At 45.7% G+C, this 19,589-nt stretch overlaps 1 protein-coding gene across 4 annotated transcripts in view; it reads left to right on the top strand.

Moving 5' to 3' along the window:
- The window catches only part of LOC137357172 (matrix metalloproteinase-21-like), a 24,973-nt gene extending 5,384 nt beyond the window's left edge, over positions 1–19,589 (top strand). For 3 of the 4 annotated variants that reach the window (XM_068023280.1, XM_068023281.1, XM_068023282.1), the window contains exons 2-7: positions 8,008–8,698; positions 10,118–10,257; positions 11,937–12,078; positions 13,028–13,285; positions 16,043–16,215; positions 17,041–19,589. In XM_068023280.1, the coding sequence (XP_067879381.1) occupies positions 8,008–8,698; positions 10,118–10,257; positions 11,937–12,078; positions 13,028–13,285; positions 16,043–16,215; positions 17,041–17,337 (1,701 nt within the window). In that variant the 3' untranslated portion in view covers positions 17,338–19,589. Of the gene's footprint in view, positions 1–6,106; positions 7,429–8,007; positions 8,699–10,117; positions 10,258–11,936; positions 12,079–13,027; positions 13,286–16,042; positions 16,216–17,040 lie in introns of those variants that run through there. The other variant, XM_068023279.1, reaches the window with a different exon arrangement.

Below are 19,589 nucleotides of genomic sequence, written 5' to 3'. Positions count from 1 at the left end.
CAATCTAAGACACCACTGTCTGGCTTTCGTGTTCACACCCTACAGTTGAGTTCTGCCTATAGGGAAACAGGAGTCTCTCAGTCTAGTTACTGTGCTAGTTTTTGAAATGGAAGATTAGACCTGCTTAAAGAAAAACACACCATTTATATGGTCTTGAATGTGAGAAAAAAATCACAAGGTTCATCACATCAGGAACATATTTATAGATCTGAAGGGTCAGAGGATGAAGGGTGACAGTGTAAGATTTTTGTGTGTTTGGGCACACAGGGGACAGACTCAGGTCTTCTGAAATCAAGATAGAGACTTTATTGAGCACAAGAATATACAAGCAATACCTCACCAATGCCAGGAGTTATATGGCAGAGTGCAGGGTGTCCTCAGTTCCCGAGCTGCTGTGGTGTAGTCTTCTGTTGACTGTTTGCGCCGATGTCTCTCAGCACCTTTTATTTATGCACCCCTTGGCGAGGGTTCCTTCATTCCATATTAGGTTACAATCCACCTTAATCCTTTTGATTGGTCAGGTGTGACCTCACCTTCCATCCATCATCTCCACAAATAGCTTGACGGCCCAAGTCATTGTCACACAATGGGGAATGTTTGCTCTCCCCATCATCATTCCAGTCATGACCGGTCTCCGCATATCTTAATTATTACCATCCACATGAGGCCTCCAAGTCTATCGCTTATTGTGACTGTGAGTCGCTCTTAATTGAAATGCAGAAGGGTAGTTACCAAGACATCCTGTCTTGTTGTTCCAGTAAACAGCATCTTCCACCATCTCTCTCAAATGCAGCATACTAATATACATTTCACATATCATGATTCCAAACACAAGGTCCATAATGTAATTTTACATTGATACATTCATAAAGTATAACTATTCCTGAGCATAACTGCAACATCACTTAAAATCATTCCACTTTTAAACGTGGCCACTTGTGTGAATTCTATCAAGCCATAGATTCATCCAACAAATTAAACATGGCAGTTGTTAACCCCACAGTTCCTACGACAGATAGCCTGGTACAGAAATGCACCTGAACCCACACACAACTCAAGAGATGGGGATTGGGATTGGATGGCAGAAGGTGACATTCCACTTGGACGACATACTGGCAGATGCCCTCTATCCCCGGATCGCCAGGCTGTGCTATGCTTGGCTTTCAAACAGGCAATTGCTAAGTGAACGGTTTTGTTCCCAGGTTAATTATAGAGAAAATCTGTCATTGTCCCATTTTTCCTTGTAAGTAGAATGACATCTCCAGGAGTCTCAATTCCTGGAACATCGAATAGAAAAACTCTGACCAGAACAGTGCAGCAAGGTGTGAAGGGGAGGCGGGTGGGGGGGGGGGGGAAATCGGAGGGGAAAGAAAGTAAACAAGGCATACTTACAGAAGCGACATTAGAGGAAACAAGTTTCTTTTCTCAGGAGCTGAATTTAATGGAATTAAATCAGTTATGGAATGCTGAAGGATTACTTGTGCAGTTACACAGCAAGGCCCACTCATGCATGTTTTCCCAATATTGCTTCAAAGACCTGAATGCTGGCCCTGGTTGTTGTTTGAGGTTTGGTAATGTGATGCAAATTAAAAGGACTACTTCAGAAATGGTCCAACGACACCAAATGACAACCAGGAGAAGCAATCAGAGTTTGTGCTCTGTAAAATCACGGTATCATCAATATAATGCATAGCTGCAGGTCACAAATGATCACATTTTAAGAGAGGTCGCTGTAGAATTATTGGTGATTTCCATTCTTTTTATTTTTACTTTATAACTGAGAGAGGACATGCTAAATAGGACCAGCATTTGCAGGAGCAGGGCATCTCATGGTGGGCAACTATGAGTTAAACCTGTTCCTGAACCCTTCTGCTTAAAAGAATGTGTGTTCACAAAGCTGCTGGTAGTGTGAGCTGGTAACGGTGCAACCAAGCCAACGTGCCATCTGAAACCTTGGTGACTCATGGGACCAATAGTGTACCTCCGCAACCAATGGGATTTAAAGGTTTGAGAAATAAACAAAGGAAAGACTGAAAAGGAAGGTGACGCCAATGTCCAATCAGGAACAGGAAGAGAAATATGGAGGGAAAGTAACATTGGATTGAGAGAGATAAATGAGATAGAAAAAGATTCCATGTTTTCATTTAAAAAATTGACGCCTTTTAAAATCTCCAACAATAATTCATTACTGGAAGGAAAGAGACTCCACACTTTGAATTGTTCACTGGGCAAGAAACGTCGATTGGCAGTCATTAACAATGATAACATCATTGAAAGGGTACCTAGACTATAAATTACTCAACAACTTTCCGTGGCGAGTTTGGTGGGCAATTAATGTGCAAATGAAGCAGCTTCACAGCCCAGAATTTGCTGGGACATAAAAAATAAAAAAAGGACTCTGGTGTGTTGATAAGGTAAGCTTTTTATTTAAAAAGTTCAGTCCGTCGGATTGCTCAGCGAACAAGTTTTGACTTTTTTTTTTTCGTTTGGTTTTTCAGTAGATTTGTTGGGAATCTAGAATAGTGGGAATGGAGGTAAAGGCAGTTGTATGTTCCTCCTGCAGAATGTGGGAGGTAGGGGTCGCCAAGAGTGTCCCTGCTGACTGCATCTGCGGGAAGTGCACCCAACTCCAGCTCCTCGCAGACCGCGTTAGGGAACTGGAGCTGGAGCTGGATGAACTTCGGATCATTTGGGAGGTGGAGGGGATTATTGACAGGAGTTATAGGGAGGCAGTCACACCTCAGGTAAAAGAAGTCGGTAGATGGGTTACCGTCAGGGGAAGGAAAGGGAACCAGCAGGCAGTGCAGGGATCCCCTGTGGCCGTTTCCCTCAACAACAGGTATACCGTTTTGGATACTGTTGGGGGGGGGGGGGGACTTACCAGGGGTAAGCAATGGGGTGCAGGTCTCTGGCACAGAGTCTGTCCCTGTTGCTCAGAAGGGAAAGGGGAAGAGGAGCAGAGCATTAGTCATTGGGGACTCCATAGTTAGGGGAACAGATAGGAGGTTCTGTGGGAACGAGAGAGACTCACGGTTGGTGTGTTGCCTCCCAGGTGCCAGGGTACGTGATGTCTCTGATCGTGTTTTTGGGATCCTTAAGGGGGAGGGGGAGCACCCCCCAAGTCGTGGTCCACATAGGCACCAACGACATAGGTAGGAAGAGAGATGGGGATTTAAGGCAGAAATTCAGGGAGCTAGGGTGGAAGCTTAGAGCGAGAACAACCAGAGTTGTTATCTCTGGGTTGTTGCCCGTGCCACGTGCTAGCGAAGAGAGGAATAGGGAGAGAGAGGAGTTGAACACGTGGCTGCAGGAATGGTGTAGGAGGGAGGGTTTTGGTTTCCTGGATAATTGGGGCTCATTCTGGGGTAGGTGGGACCTCTACAAACAGGATAGTCTTCACCTGAACCAGAGGGGTACCAATATCCTGGGGGGGAGATTTGTTAGTGCTCTTCGGGGGGGGTTTAAACTAAATCAGCAGGGGAATGGGAACCTAAATTGTAGTTCCAGTGTACAGGCTGTTGAGAGTAGTGAGGTAGGGGATAAGGTTACAGGGACGCAAGAGGGCACTGGCAAGCAAGAACTTGGTTTAAAGTGTGTCTACTTCAACGCCAGGAGCATCCGGAATAAGGTGGGTGAGCTTGCAGCATGGGTTGGTACCTGGGATCCTGATGTTGTGGCCATTTCAGAGACATGGGGAGAGCAGGGGCAGGAATGGATGTTGCAGGTTCCGGGATTTAGATGTTTCAGTAAGAACAGAGAAGAGGGTAAAAGAGGGGGGGGTGTGGCATTGTTAATCAAGGAAAGTATTACAGCGGCAGAAATGACGTTTGAGGACTCGTCTACTGAGGAAGTATGGGCTGAGGTTAGAAACAGGAGAGGAGAGGTCACCCTGTTAGGAGTTTTCTATAGACCTCCGAATAGTTCCAGAGATGTAGAGGAAAGGATAGCGAAGATGATTCTCGACAGGAGCGAGAGTAACAGGGTAGTGGTTATGGGGGACTTTAACTTTCCAAATATTGACTGGAAATACTATAGTTCGAGTACTTTAGATGGGTCTGTTTTTGTCCAGTGTGTGCAGGAGGGTTTTCTGACACAGTATGTAGACAGGCCAACCAGGGGCGATGCCACATTGGATTTGGTACTGGGTAATGAACCCGGCCAGGTGTTAGATTTAGATGTAGGTGAGCACTTTGGCGATAGTGATCACAATTCGGTTAGGTTTACCTTAGCGATGGGCAGGGACAGGTATATACCGCAGGGCAAGAATTATAGCTGGGGGAAAGAAAATTATGACGCGATTAGGCAAGATTTAGGATGTGTAGGATGGGGAAGGAAACTGCAGGGGATGGGCACAAACGAAATGTGGAGCTTATTCAAGGAGCAGCTAATGCGTGTCCTTGATAAGTATGTACCTGTCAGGCAGGGAGGAATTTGTCAAGCGAGGGAGCCGTGGTTTACTAAAGAAGTTGAAGCGCTTGTCAAGAGGAAGAGGGCGGCTTATGTTAGGATGAGACGTGAAGGCTCAGTTAGGGCGCTTGAGAGTTACAAGCTAGCCAGGAAGGATCTAAAGGGAGGGCTAAGAAGAGCAAGGAGAGGACACGAGAAGTCATTGGCGGATAGGATCAAAGAAAACCCTAAGGCTTTCTATAGGTATATCAGGAATAAAAGAATGATAAGAGTTAGAACAGGGCCAATCAAGGATAGTAGTGGGAAGTTGTGTGCGGAATCAGAGGAGATAGGGGAAGCGTTAAATGAATATTTTTCGTCAGTATTTACAGTAGAGAAAGAAAATGTTGCCGAGGAGATTACTGAGATACAGCCTACTAGGCTAGATGGGATTGAGATTCACAAGGAGGAGGTGTTAGCAATTTTGGAAAGAGTGAAAATAGATAAGTCCCCTGGGCCAGATGGGATTTATCCTAGGATTCTCTGGGAAGCCAGGGAGGAGATTGCAGAGCCGTTGTTGTTGATCTTTATGTCGTCATTGTCGACAGGAGTAGTGCCGGAGGACTGGAGGATAGCAAATGTTGTCCCCTTGTTCAAGAAGGGGAGTAGAGACAGCCCTGGTAATTATAGACCTGTGAGCCTTACTTCGGTTGTGGGTAAAATGTTGGAAAAGGTTATAAGAGACAGGATTTATAATCATCTTGAAAAGAATAAGTTCATTAGCGATAGTCAGCACGGTTTTGTGACGGGTAGGTCGTGCCTCACAAACCTTATTGAGTTTTTCGAGAAGGTGACCAAACAGGTGGATGAGGGTAAAGCAGTGGATGTGGTGTATATGGATTTCAGTAAGGCGTTTGATAAGGTTCCCCACGGTAGGCTATTGCAGAAAATACGGAAGTATGGGGTTGAAGGTGATTTAGAGCTTTGGATCAGAAATTGGCTAGCTGAAAGAAGACAGAGGGTGGTGGTTGATGGCAAATGTTCATCCTGGAGTTTAGTTACTAGTGGTGTACCGCAAGGTTCTGTTTTGGGGCCACTGCTGTTTGTCATTTTTATAAATGACCTGGATGAGGATGTAGAAGGGTGGGTTAGTAAATTTGCGGATGACACGAAGGTCGGTGGAGTTGTGGATAGTGTCGAAGGGTGTTGTAGGTACAGAGGGACATAGATAGGCTGCAGAGCTGGGCTGAGAGATGGCAAATGGAGTTTAATGCGGAGAAGTGTGAGGTGATTCACTTTGGAAGGAGTAACAGCAATGCAGAGTACTGGGCTAATGGGAAGATTCTTGGTAGTGTAGATGAACAGAGAGATCTTGGTGTCCAGGTACATAAATCCCTGAAAGTTGCTACCCAGGTTAATAGGGCTGTTAAGAAGGCATATGGTGTGTTAGCTTTTATTAGTAGGGGGATCGAGTTTCGGAGCCACGATGTCATGCTGCAGCTGTACAAAACTCTGGTGAGACCGCACCTGGAGTATTGCATGCAGTTCTGGTCACCGCATTATAGGAAGGATGTGGAAGCTTTGGAAAGGGTGCAGAGGAGATTTACTAGGATGTTGCCTGGTATGGAAGGAAGGTCTTACGAGGAAAGGCTGAGGGACTTGGGGTTGTTTTCGTTAGAGAGAAGGAGGAGGAGAGGTGACTTAATAGAGACATACAAGATAATCAGAGGGTTAGATAGGGTGGATCGTGAGAGTCGTTTTCCTCGGATGGTGATGGCAAACACGAGGGGACATAGCTTTAAGTTGAGGGGTGATAGATATAGGACAGATGATAGAGGTAGTTTCTTTACTCAGAGAGTAGTAGGGGCGTGGAACGCCCTGCCTGCAACAGTAGTAGACTCGCCAACTTTAAGGGCATTTAAGTGGTCATTGGATAGACATATGGATGAAAATGGAATAGTGTAGGTCAGATGATCGGCGCAACATCGAGGGCCGAAGGGCCTGTACTGCGCTGTAATGTTCTAATTCTAATTCTAATTCTAACTGATCTGAAATGATGCAAATGTTTACCCATCATCCCTGTTCTTGCTGACCTATATTGGCTCCTGGCCTAAGGGCCACGATACCTCAATTTTGAAAACTCAAGCTTGTTTTCAAATCCCTCTTTGGCCTCACCCCTTGCTACTTCTGCAACCTCCTCCAACCTGACAGTCCTCTCAGATCTCTGCGCTCCTTCGATTCTGACCTTGTGCACATTGCACATGCACACCACCACGAGTGCCTTTCGCTGCCTGGGCCCCGAGTTCTGCAACTGCCGCCCCCAACTCAGCTCTCCTCCTTTAAAACCTACCTCTGTGACCAAGCTATTGGTAATATCTCCTGTAGCTGGCATCCGATTTTGTTCGTTAGCACTCTTGTGACGTGCCTTAAGTTCTTTTTTCCTATGTTCAGGGAGCTGTGTAAATGTTTTTTTGAGCCTTTCCCTGTGAAATTGTGGAGAAACATTTCCCTCCAGGAGAGAGAATCGAAAAGTCTTTCTTCAAGATGACTCAATATTGCAGTTTAATTGTTGCAACTTAGCCAAATTAGCCGTGACACCTCAGCCAGAACAGTGTTGTAATGCTCCAAAGATCTGGGAATTGAAGTCAGTAAAAACACAGCTCGCCTACAGGAACAGAGTTAGATTATGAGTTAAGCGGGCTGGCCAGGCATGACATGTTTCTGTGCTTTTCCGCTGCCAAGATTGTCTGCCAAGAAAAAAACTCTGTTGGCCTCAATAGTTCAGGAGGTGGAGCCAGGTAAAAAAAAAAAACATCAATATAAAGGCAGTGAGTAGGGACACTCCCTCCATTCCTGCAGAACCCTTCCCTGTGCTGAATCAGTTTGAGTGTATCAGTCATGAATGAGCCCACTGCCTTCTCGATTATTGCCTGGATATTCTGCAACTTGGCTACGGCAGAGAGAATCTTTCATTCCAGAGACCGTTATGATATCAGAGTTGCCCATCAAGCCAACCCCATCAAGGCCCAACAATCTGCCCAGGTAACAGAGTGGCACAAATGGTTAACTCTCTGTCTGCTTTAAAATCAAAATCGCTGCTCAAAGTTTCTCATGGCTAACTTTACACGTCGGATGCAATCTTTGCAAGCCCAGTTGTTGTCCCATCAAACTTGGAAATTAATTCCAATTTTGTTGGAATATGCTGTTGCTGTCAAGTTCTAAGGCTGTTGTGATGGATCCAATTTGAGAGTGACAAGGTGTGGAGTTGAATTGTTTAGTCGTCACCCAGTAATGAATGCTCACACTCGTTTCGGCTTTAAAAGCCCAAGGTGGACATCAAGATCACTAGATCTTCATTCATGTCCAATTTCTGAAAATGCCACAGAGCTCAGGGCAAGCCATACCAGTTGTCCTGGCTGAAGGACAGGGTTGTGATACCGTGTTGCAAACTGCCACCCAGTAGCCAACCCGGATTCGTAGCCAGGTCCTGAGGGTTAACTGTGAGCCACATCCAAACTCCTGGCTGAGGCCTCCCTTTGAGAAGCTGCAGGAGATTTGAGCAGGTGTTTGGAACCAGCTGTCTTTGAATGCTAACAAACATCTCCTTTCTATTCCAATTAGAAATTCCTTGCCAGGTATGGATGGACAGAGCCTGTTAATTGGGAGGATGTCTCACACCAAGACGGAGCAATGCCCACCGATGAGGACCCAGCTCCTCCAGACTTGATGAGCCTCATCGGAGAAGATGTTGAAGTCTCAAGCCAGACGTATCCTTCAACAAACCAAGCCACAGAAAGCCCAGCTTTTATCCGGGCTTTGAAAGCATTCCAAGAAGCCAACGGACTAGCAGTGACTGGCACTCTTGACTCAGCGACAAGAGAAGCGATGAACACACCCAGATGTGGGGTGCCAGATCAGAAATCTCTCCCCGGGGCTCAGCTGCCGGTCAATGCAACATTGCCCAACGGCACAGAGAGGACCAAGCAGACAGCTGAGGGGAAAGTCAAAGCGACTGCAAGTGATCGTCTTGTCCGCAAGAAGCGATTTTTGCACCTCCTCTTTCATGGCCAAAAGTCAAGAGGGAGGAGAAGGGAGGTTGCAGATGGAAACGTCTCTGGCCTGGCCTTTGGCAAGCGGAAACTGAAATGGCGCTTGCTGACTGAGGGCTACAGCTCTCAGTTGCCGGTCATTGATCAAAGAGCAGCCATTCGACTTGCTTTCAGACTGTGGAGTGAGGTCACACCAATAGACTTCGAAGAGGATCTGAGATCATCTGTCTCAACTGTGGACATCACACTGGCATTTGGCAGAGGTAAAAAGGTCATTCGAAATAACACTGCAAATACTCAGCAGTTAAGGCAGCATCTGTGGAGAGAGAAACAGAGCTTATGTTCCAGGTCAATGACCTTAAATTTCTAACTTATCCAGTTCTGATTGAACAGATTTTCACCAAGTGAAAGAGGGGAGATAGGGACAAAGAACATGAGGAAAGGCCTTTGTATGTGTGGAAGACAGGAGAGATTGAATGACAAAGAGTTGTCAGTACAGAACCAAAGGGACTAGTAATGGGACCAGGAAAGAAACAAGAGATGTGTCTACAGGAGGTGTCAATGGCAGAATAATGAACAGCTGCACCTGAAAATAAAAAAAAACAAGAGAGGAAGATCAAAACCTGCAAGAAAAGCAAACAAGACGGGGGCAGAGGTTCTGGTCGGAAACTCTTGAACGCCATGTCGAGTCCAGGAGGCTGGAACATTCTTTGTCCAAACCTTCCTTCCTTCTACTTGCTCGAAAACCTATTATATTTTTAAACTTTTCCCAGTTCTGATGAGAGATCACAGAACTGAAAATGTTTCCTCTTTTTCTCTCCACAGATGCCACCTGACATGCTGAGTATTTCCACCATTTTCTGTTTGAATTCATATTTCCAGCATCTACAGGATTTTCCTGTTGTTTTCAACAAGGTCACAAGATTGTTCACGAGGGTAGTTATGTTTAGTGAACACAAGTGTGAGCAGCACTGAGCATCATAAGCACCAGGTACGCCAGCACTAGTTTTACATTTCCGTTTGAGCAAGAGCTAAATGTTACTCTTTCAAGACAGGGTACAGGTTTTTGGAGCTTCTGAACACCAACAAGTGAATGCCCAGCCTCCCCTTTCATATGGCACCTGTGATCACGCAGTTTTTTTTTTTACTCGTGTTGCTATCTCCTTCCATTAATTAACCTCAGTATTACAGATTGTACTTGACACAACTGATCACAATTTCCCTCATGGTGAGTGGCTGATCTCTTCCGAGTCCTAGCACTCTCGCAGGGAGTCCAGTTTGCACCACTGTGAACATAAATTTCTGGAGACTGTCTTATCCATTCCATCCTGGCAAGTTAAATAATCAAAGCCTGGGTGGGGTGGGGAGAGGGTGAGGGAAAAGACAATAAAATGAAGAAAAAGCAGAGAGCTATAAGGGCAGCTTGAGGGTTTCCAGAACACCGTCAGCGTGAGATTGCGCACAACAACGAGAAACTTGCATTTATATAGCAACTTTCACAACCTCAGGGTATCCCAAAGTTCTTTACTGCCAATGAAGTACTTCTTTGAAGTGTAGTCACTGTTGTCAACTCACTCTGCTGTGTCCAGTATGTTAATGTATAAAATGGACATGAGAAAATAAAACAATATTAGGCTTTCTCCTTGAAGTGAGCTGAATCACATCTTGGACTGTTTCCTCAGGACGCCACCTAGGCTGTTCGCAGGCATTCGATGGAGCTGGTCAGGAGGTGGCACACGCTTGGCAGAATGGAGCTATTCACTTCGACGATGATGAACATTTCTCAGCAGCCAACAGTAACCAGGGAATCAGTCTGCTGAGGGTAAGGCCACAGGCAACTCATTTCCAAGGGGGGGGGGAGGGGAGGGGAGGTGGGGGAGAACACAAGAGGGGTAAGGGAACATGCGATGGGTCTGTAGGTGGTGGCGGTGGGAGCGGCAGTGGCAGAGGAGGAGATCCGGAAGCGAGCTGCTCAAGAGTGGCAGGAGCACTACACTGATTGCAAAAAGGACCATCTCCTCCTGGACCAGCCAAACCAGGCTGAGTGGTAACACCAGCAATGGGTCGGACAGTCGAAGTCTGAGTGCAGTGGTCTGATTTCAGTCAGGATGAGAGCAGATGGATTAGAACACTGGTCTCAAAGTCCTTGAGCTGGCAGATATAAATCAGAACGAAAGAGATCCTCTGGTCACTCTCCAGTGAGCTGTTGGAAATGACAGATGGTCAAGTATGGACATTAGGGGAGCTAAAAGTCAGGTGTGAGCCATTCCCTCAGCCTCCCCGAGATGAAAGAATCTGTTCTGGACCTGTGAATAAAGAATAAATAGTGGGGTCAGCTCAGCTAGTGCATGGTGGCAGGTATCTCGACAATTGATCCACCCAATATTTATCCTTCATTCAGTATCACTCAAACCGATGATCTGGTCATTATAACATTTCTGTTTGTGGGAGCTTGCTGTGTCCCAAGTGACTGCCACGTTTCCTACATTACAACACGGACCACACTTTGGGATGTCCTGGGATCTCAAAGGCATGACAGAAATGCAAGTCTCCCTTTAATATTCACCCAAGGTATAAAATGACCTTAAACGACCCATTTACTGGAGTCGTGGTCACAAGCAAATGAAAATTTTCAGCTGAAAAACATCAACTTGGCCTCTCTCTCTGATTACTGTGCCTGCCGCAACTTTTCAGCATTTTCTCCTTCACTTTTTGGTTTGCAGAAGATTTGCAGGATCCCAACAATTCTGCGAATAATGGTAAATAAAAGGGAAGAAAGCCGCTTTGAAGGTTGATATAACTGTTCAAAGTTTGGCTTTGTAAGGAGAGACAGAGTTCAAAAGCAAAAGAACTGATGCCAAACCTTGATAAATCACTGGTTACAGCCCAGTTGGAATATTGTGCCCACTTCTCTGCATCTCACTTCAGGGAGGATGTGGAAGGCTTTGGAGCTGGTGCGTAGGAGATTGACAAGAATGGAACCAGGAATGAGGGACTTCAGCTTTGTGGGAAACTGGAGAAATTGGGAATCCTCTCCTGAGAGCAGAGAAAGTTAAGGGGAGATTTAAGAGAGCTGTTCAAAATCACGAAAGGTCTTAATAGAGTAACGAGGGACAAACTTTTTCCACTGGCATATGGGTGACCAGAGTCCAAAGATTTAGAATAATTGGCAAGAGAACCAGAGACGAGATGAAGAGAATTCTTGCTGGAAATACAAAAGCGAAGGGTTATGATGATCTGGAATGCACTGCCTGAAAGGGTGGCAGAAGCAGATTCAATAGTTACTTTTCAAATACAATTGAATAAATACGTCAGAAAAAGAATTTGCAGCATTACAGCAAAGAGTGGGCAAGTGGGAACGAATGGGCAGTTCAGAGAGAGAGAGCTGGCACAAGCAGTCTGGGCAGAATGGCCACATTGATGTATGATTCCATGATACTTAGTGCAAGTGCCCAACGTAACATAGAATAACCACGGTCTGTGCACCTCCCCCATGTTTAGGTGGCTGTGCATGAGGTCGGTCACGTCCTGGGCTTGCCTCACATATATGGCAGAGGTTCAATAATGCAGCCCAACTACAGTGTGGTGGGCTGGGGCACAGAGCTGGATTGGACAGATCGAAAAGCCATTCAGCAGCTGTACGGTAAGAATTCGCTTGGCAAGTCGGGATACATTTTGAAAGCTGCTCATGCATGTTCCAATCGTGGGGTTTTAAAAAAAAAATTCATTCATTCTCGGGGTGCTGTGTCGCTGGCAAGGCTGGTGTTAATTACCTATCCCTAGTACCCCAAGGTGGCAGTGAGCCACTTGCCTGATCCCCTGCAGTCCACGTGGTGAAGGCGCTCCGACAGGTCGGGGAGTCTGGATGAGGTATGACATGGAAAGCAATTTTGCCGAGATGCTCACGATGCAGCAGAAGCATTAGAGTGAGGCTTCCGGGGACAGTCAAAGGAAGCATATTTCATGAGATGGTGGGGACACAGCCTCTGATGGTCTGTGAAATAAAGTACAAGGCTATAAAAGCATGGGGCGGTGCAGCTGTGATTTCCAAAGATTTGTCCCCCGGCCAGCATCTCTCCTCACTGGGAGCCTCAGCCCATGTCCTTGCTCCACTTGTTTCAGGCCATTGCTCTCCTGATCCCCTTGTAGCACTAACACTTGCTGGGGTTCAACACCAGCCAGCAGCCATCGTCCAGTTGGTCACACATGTGCCTGCTCTTATCAGCTGTGCAATTGGACAGCTGGTCCTGTGTGGGCTGGGGGAGGTGGAAAGAGGAGTAAAACAGGCGATATACGCAAGTGTCTTTCGAAGGGGTACGTTGGCTGCATGTGTTACAGCAAGTGGGGTGAGGTGGTGGTGGGGGAAAAGAGGAGCGGCAAGATGTGGGAGACAAGTTCCCAAATGCTGTGTCACGAGTTGAAGTTACAGATTTGAATCAGCAATACTATTGCAGCTGCCATTTCCTGATCTGACAGACTGAAAATAAAAACGCCACTTACCTTTCGCTGGTGAGAGCCGTCCAAGCATTTCCAGTTTCTTCCTTCATGCACTTTTCACAACTCGGGTCTGTTGCTCTTATCCTCCTGACCAGGGGTCTGCGAGGGACCATTTGACACCGTCTTTGACTGGGTGCGAAGGGAGAGGGGTCAGGACGGCAGGCTAGTCATTGGCTTCAACACGTACTTCTTCCGAGACAGCTGGTACTGGATGTATGAGAACCGCAACAACCGCACGCGTTACGGAGACCCCCTGCCAATCTGCAGCGGCTGGCGTGGCATTCCCGCGGCGGGCATCGATGCCTTCGTGCACGTCTGCACCTGGTCAAAAGAAGCTGCTTACTTCTTCAAAGGTAACCGACAGAAGCCGAATGACCAATGGGTCAATTTTAACTCACTCAAAACCCACTCACTTACGCAGAATCATTCCAGCACAGAAGGAGGCCGTTCAGCCCATCGTGTCTGCACTGGCTCTCTGAATGAACAATTCACCTAGTGCCACTCCCCTGCCTACTCCCCGTAACCCTGCACATTCTTCCTTTTCAGATAACAGTCAAATTCCCCTTTGAATGCCTCGATTGAACCTGCCTCCACCACACTCTCAGGTGCTGCATTGCAGATCCGAACCACTCACTGCATGAAAAGGTTTCTCCTCGTGTAGCTATTGTTTCTTTTGCCAATTACCCTGAATCTGTGCCCTCTCGTTCTTGATCTTTTCAAGAGAGGGAACAGTTCCCCCCCGTCAAAATCAGGCCCCATTTGCACGAGTTACAGCTTTTGGTGCAATCCTCAAACTCCTTGACCCATCCCTGCACGTACAACCTCCCAAAAAATCCAGCACAATCTGGCAGTGTTAGACAACATACTCGAAAAACAACATTTTACTTCCAAACAAACTCCTCAACATTTGAGTGCCAACAGTGCAGTTTGAATAATTACAGCTGAAAATGAATTCATTGGAAAAAAAAATAAGCATTTTTTTCTCAGTGTCAATCTACCAGCTGCCGATTTTACATGACTGAAAATCACTTCGTAAAATTAGAATTGTTTTCTAGTTTCATTGGGCTTTGGTAGTCAGTTTCGTAGTAAACTTTTTAAAAAGTTACACCTGAAACCTTGAAATGTGCCAATTAGTGTCATTGCATTGAAAAGAGTGTTTAATTTTTCAGCCTGGTGATTAATTCACCCAAGTGAGTGGGTGGGTACTGGCTTCAAACTCAATGGTGTTTAAATTAGTGCAAAAGATGGCGGGAACTCCGACTTGCAGTGTACGAAATTCCGTGATCTTTTGTGCCTATTTCACCAATATTGGGCAAATTAGGAGAGAACAAACCAGTGAAAATAAGCAGAAACTCAATCCAACAGGGTTAAACAATGGTGTGGGGATGGAGGAGGGGGACAAATCAATGTTGTTCTCTGGAGCAATGATCCACAGGCACTGAAGGACACAGTGGAGAACAAGTTTGCACAATGCACTGAATCGACCGAGAGTGGCAGTGGGCGGAAAAAATGGCGGACCGCGCCACCACGATCCAGCACGCGGTCCCGTTTAAATACACAGGGTGGGACACAGGGTGGGACACAGGGTGGGCCCCCCACGTGGCGGGGCAGCCATAGCGATGCAGTGAACGGCGTCAGCTGCCTCGGCACAGGCGCTGGCGCTCTTTTTAAACTGGAGAGTTGAACATCTCCCCCCCACATTTCACTAAAATTCTCAGCTCCCCCCTTTTCCCACCTCGGTGGCCCGGGCTTTCCCTGGACGGGAAAGTGAAGGCGCGCGAGTGCCGCCCGTCACACGCAAAATCCCGGCCGTGAAGATGGCAGGGAATTTGACATCAATGTATTCATGAGGTTTATTTCAATATTTAAAGTCGGGTCCTGTCGCTGAGCGGCTGGGGGCAGGGCGGGGCGGGGGTGCTGCCACAGAGCCTCGCCGCCAGGAAGATTGGGCCCGGCAATCCCGGCATGGGGCTCCGTGGCGGGCCATTGCTGCCGCGATCTTCTGGCTTCCCCCCCTGCCACCGCCACGGAGGCTGACATCAGGAGCTGGACAAAATTCAGCCCATTGTGTGAGATTGACTCACACTGGCTGAACTAGGGGGAGGGACCAATAGGTTTCCTTCCCTGAAGAAGCCAAGTCACCTCGTTGGGTTTTTTTTTAACCACAATCCTGCAGTTTTCATGGCCATTTTCCTGACTCCAACCCACAAATTTTTTTTTTTCCAAAATATACTTTATTCATAAAAATCTGTAAAAAATACATCACCAAACAGTTTCAAACAGCACTAAAAAATACAAACATTGCAAGGGAGATCAGTTTCCTTCAACCCACAAATGAGCCAGTTTATTGCAGTCAGTTTAACAACTTGCCAAGGTAGAAGAACAGACGATCTCTGCGTTGCCCACCTGGTCCCATAACCTCTAAGTGACTGTACCTGGAAAGGTGGACAAACAGGATATCAACCAACCAGCCGGTCAACTGCCCTTCACAAACACACATACTCAGCGCTGAAATACTCGGTTAAAATTCATGCATAAAGCTTTTGAATAAGTCTATCTGAATCTCAGTGTGGACACTGAGACATTGCGTTTACAATCTGGCATTCTTGCTTTTCAATCAAACTACCTTTTCAGTTAAAAGCAGAAGTGGGAGAGAGTGAAGGAATGGTAGGGAATTGCTTGAAAACCTGTGAAAGGTCCCGACAGCTGAATCTAGTCAAGGTCAGGCACAGGAAGTGGGATGTGAAACGTTAGCCGAGTGTGCCAAGACAGAGGAGCGGCATCTCCCAAGATCTGTGGGTACGGGGAAGGATGTCCATTTCCAGGAGTAAGGACAGAATTTACATTGAGATAGCGCCTTTCACAATCTCTGGCTGTCCCAAATTGGGAGAGGGAGTTCAGAAACTCACTCCAAACAGGCACCTCATGGCTCAAGCATGCACCTCCATGATAGAAGTTGACACGGGAGTTCTGAATGGGAAATGTTGATAGTGGTTTACCTGACCAAGAATGGGAAGAAGCATCTGGTTTTGTAGACAGGAAGTGAAGATTTTGGAAATGTCTGCACATAGAAGAGTTAATCATGAAATATTGTTCCATTTGTCCAATAGGAACTCAGTACTGGAGGTATGATCATTTGAACGATCGTGCATACACGGAGGACCCGCATGGTGTCAGATATCCCAAGCTGATCTCTCAGGGATTCCCTGGTATTTCTGGTCCAATTAATGCAGCCTTGTTTGATCGACGTGACCAATGTATTTATTTCTTCAAGGAAAGCATGGTAAGACATCTTTTCCCGTCCAACAGGGGCTGTCACTCTCTGTTTCTCCATCTAGGTCAGCGGCCCTTCTGCAGGCTTGCCCAGGACTGGTTTTTTTTCTGAATGACGAACAGCTACACGGTAGTAGGTAGACATTTGTGTGGGAAACGTGTGAGGGTGGGGGGGGAAAGAGAGGGAGGGGGAGAGGGGTCAGTCAGTCAGTATAAATGGAAACCACCATTCAAAAAAAAAAATCCAAAATAGGAACTCCACAACTGTGACTAATAAAATACAATTCAGAATAAACCCTCAAGATCCTCTCATGTGCTGACAGGTAGCTGAATGTAAAACCAAACTACTCCATGCCCAGGATGTGTCATTTTGAAGAAGCACTCTGGACTCATACTCAAACCACAAATAGCATTTTGAATGTGCAGAGGAGGTGCACGTCACACAGCCACTTTATGACATGTATTCCTGCAAAAGTGGCCATTCAAATAGGATGCCAGGACTTGCTGTCTTTAAGCCAGCAATAGATTATAAAATTAGCACCATCAGTATGACAAGCCAAAGAGAGTCAGAATCGTAACAGCTAAGATAAATAATATTTCATATGAAAGCTTCAAAACCAAGTGAAATATGAACTTTCAAACTCAACCAATGGTTACAGAGGCAGAAAAATTGTGCTAACTATTCAAGGGGTTGTTTCCCTTTTACAACTGCATTTAAACTTCATTTATGTCATTGTACTGTTGGTGAAAGTGGGTTTGCCATTAGTTTTGCAGCTTGCATATTTTCCTCATTCAAGTCTTTAAAAAATCACTGTTAAACCCTGGTTCTCAACAGGTTACAGCTTTTAATGTCAACACAAATCGGAGGGTCACTGGATATCCGAAAAGGATCATCGAGGTCTTCCCACCACTGGTCCTAGGTGATCATCCAATGAGCAACCTGGACGCAGTCTACTATTCGTACACCCACAGAGCTACCTTCTTCTTCAAAGGCATTTACTTCTGGAGGGTGACCAACAGACTTGACAGGGTAACCAACCCCAGCGTGCCTTACAACGGTCTGCAGCCCAAGCGCAAGGTCAGCGAGCTGTGGTTCGATATCTGCAACGTGCACCCCTCCACCATGACATGAGGCAACCGACCGACTCTGGCAAAGTTAGAGGAAATACAGTCAGACAATGTCTGACAGGGTGAGAAGAGACAGACAGACAAGAGAAAGCACAAGGCTCAAGTTCTTAAGCTTTTCACTCCTGAGTGGCAACACAGAGGAGGAAGGAGATTAGTTCGAAAGATTGCCCTGAGCTCTACATTCTATACAGCATCATGTAGATCTGTCCACTCAATCGAGCATTTGTCCAGATGTGCAAGCTTCTCGGTCTGCCACACAGTAACAGCATTTGTTTTTTTTTTGGAATAACCCCACACTCGCTGGAGATGTTGCTTGTCGAATATCACAACAAGATACAGCAGTAAACCACCTCAAGTGAAGAAATGTCAGCGGTGTTTCAATTGTGTATTCTTGAGTTTGAGGACGTAAGAGTCCAGTTCGCTGGTGCAAGTTAAAATCTTCAATTCATTGTGCAATTGTCGGCTGATGATGTATTTATCTTCCATGGAATATTTTGTGATTAATCATTTTTGATGACATGGTTTTTCAATATTTTGGTGAGGCTATTATAGTTTTATAATTGAGCAAATTGTCCAAGTGGGCGACGAGATGCAGATTAACATGATGCTGTGCTGTATGATTGTCAATTCAGCTTCACTGTGTGTGCTTTTCTGTAAGAAATTTTTATGCTGTTCAAGTTGGAGAACATTACTATCGGGGAATGGAACACTTGCATTTTTCACACCCACCCACCATGTTGAAATAGAAATTAAATCTCTCCCAATTCTGCCTTGTTCCCCACTTGCTCACTTCCCCCATTTCTATTCACACTACCACAGTTTGCCGTGTGGATAGAGGAGTGCACAGGACACCTGTTCAGATAACTCTTAGTTTATAGTCGAGCTCCACACACACACACACACAGATCCCAAAAGGAACAACTTCAAAAATATTCAACGTCAGGACGGTGATAGCTTTTTCAATTCCAGTGTCCAAGCCAAGATTGCTCCCTCAAATGTCAAACAAAATAATGGTTACCTGATTGTACATTTATTTGTTGATTTGGGGATCTGGCTTGGCTGCTGCAACTGCCTGCCCAACCAACAGTGCCTCAATTGAAAAGAAGTCCATCGCTTGATTGCACTGCATTTTTGACAAGTGCAGGGTCTTTTTTCTTGATGATCACAGAAACGGTATGGGTGCTGGGAGGAAGGAAATGATGTGGTGATGTTTCCAATTCTGCTTTGATGACTAGAAATTTCTTGATCTGCGTCCCATGAGGAAAGACACTGGTGCGAAGCTTTCCTCTCACAGAAAAACGGCAACACCCTAAATAAGCCGGGAGACAACTAATATCACACGATCTGAACAGATTAGAAACCCAGAAATTTACAAAATTTTACAGCACATCATGACTGGGTCCAGCACTTTTAAAAAGCCATCTAATTCCAGTCTCTCCCTCACCCTTTTCTCCATAGACAGATAATGTTTTTCTTGTGTAGGTATATATCCAATTCCTTTTTGAAAGTTCCTACTGAATCTGCCTACACCAGCCTTCCAGATCACAACCACTTCCCGTGTTCGATAATTTTTCCTCATCCCTTCTTTGGCTCCTGGACCAATTATCCTGAAGCCGTCTATTCTGACTACTGACCCGCTTGCTGATGTCAACAGTTGTTCCTTAGCTATTCTAACAAAATCCCATTCCCATTTCAAACTGCCCTTAACCTTCTCTGCTCCAAGAAAAAGAAGTGCAAATTCTCGAAACAATTGAAATGGTTCATCCCTGGTTTCAATCTATTGAAATATGGAGGGAAAGCTGCAATTGGAGTTCAATGCATTCGATTGTTCTCTGCCCACCCACCGGGTATTTTACATGCTCCATTTGTCAATCATTCGTGGGAATGGGACTGCTGATTATTTTCTATTATTTTGACCAGCAACATGTTCTCTTGCTACTTTGGGAGCTGAAGACAACCTGCAATTATCATTCCTGTCTGCTTCTTGTTCACTCCTGTTAATTGTTTAATATTTTCTTTGTATAGGTCCTCTGCTGCATATTTTGCATAATGTGCTGTTCATTGGTGAATGCGTGTGTACTTCAGCAGTGTCAAATAATGGGTTTAATTGGTGATTGTTTCATTAACCTCGCCTTGTGAGAACTTATGTTTCATTGGACTCTCTGATTTGATAGATATGTAGTCATTTCGACATCTTGCTAGTTTTTGTGTGTTACTGGTTAGGAATAAATGAAGATTCAATCTCTCTGACTGAAA

The sequence above is a fragment of the Heterodontus francisci genome, chromosome 47, assembly GCF_036365525.1.
Source record: "Heterodontus francisci isolate sHetFra1 chromosome 47, sHetFra1.hap1, whole genome shotgun sequence".
In the NCBI taxonomy this organism is placed as follows: Eukaryota; Metazoa; Chordata; class Chondrichthyes; order Heterodontiformes; family Heterodontidae; genus Heterodontus; species Heterodontus francisci.
Note: the sequence above shows the minus strand (reverse complement) of the source record. Positions and strands in the feature narration are given on the sequence as shown.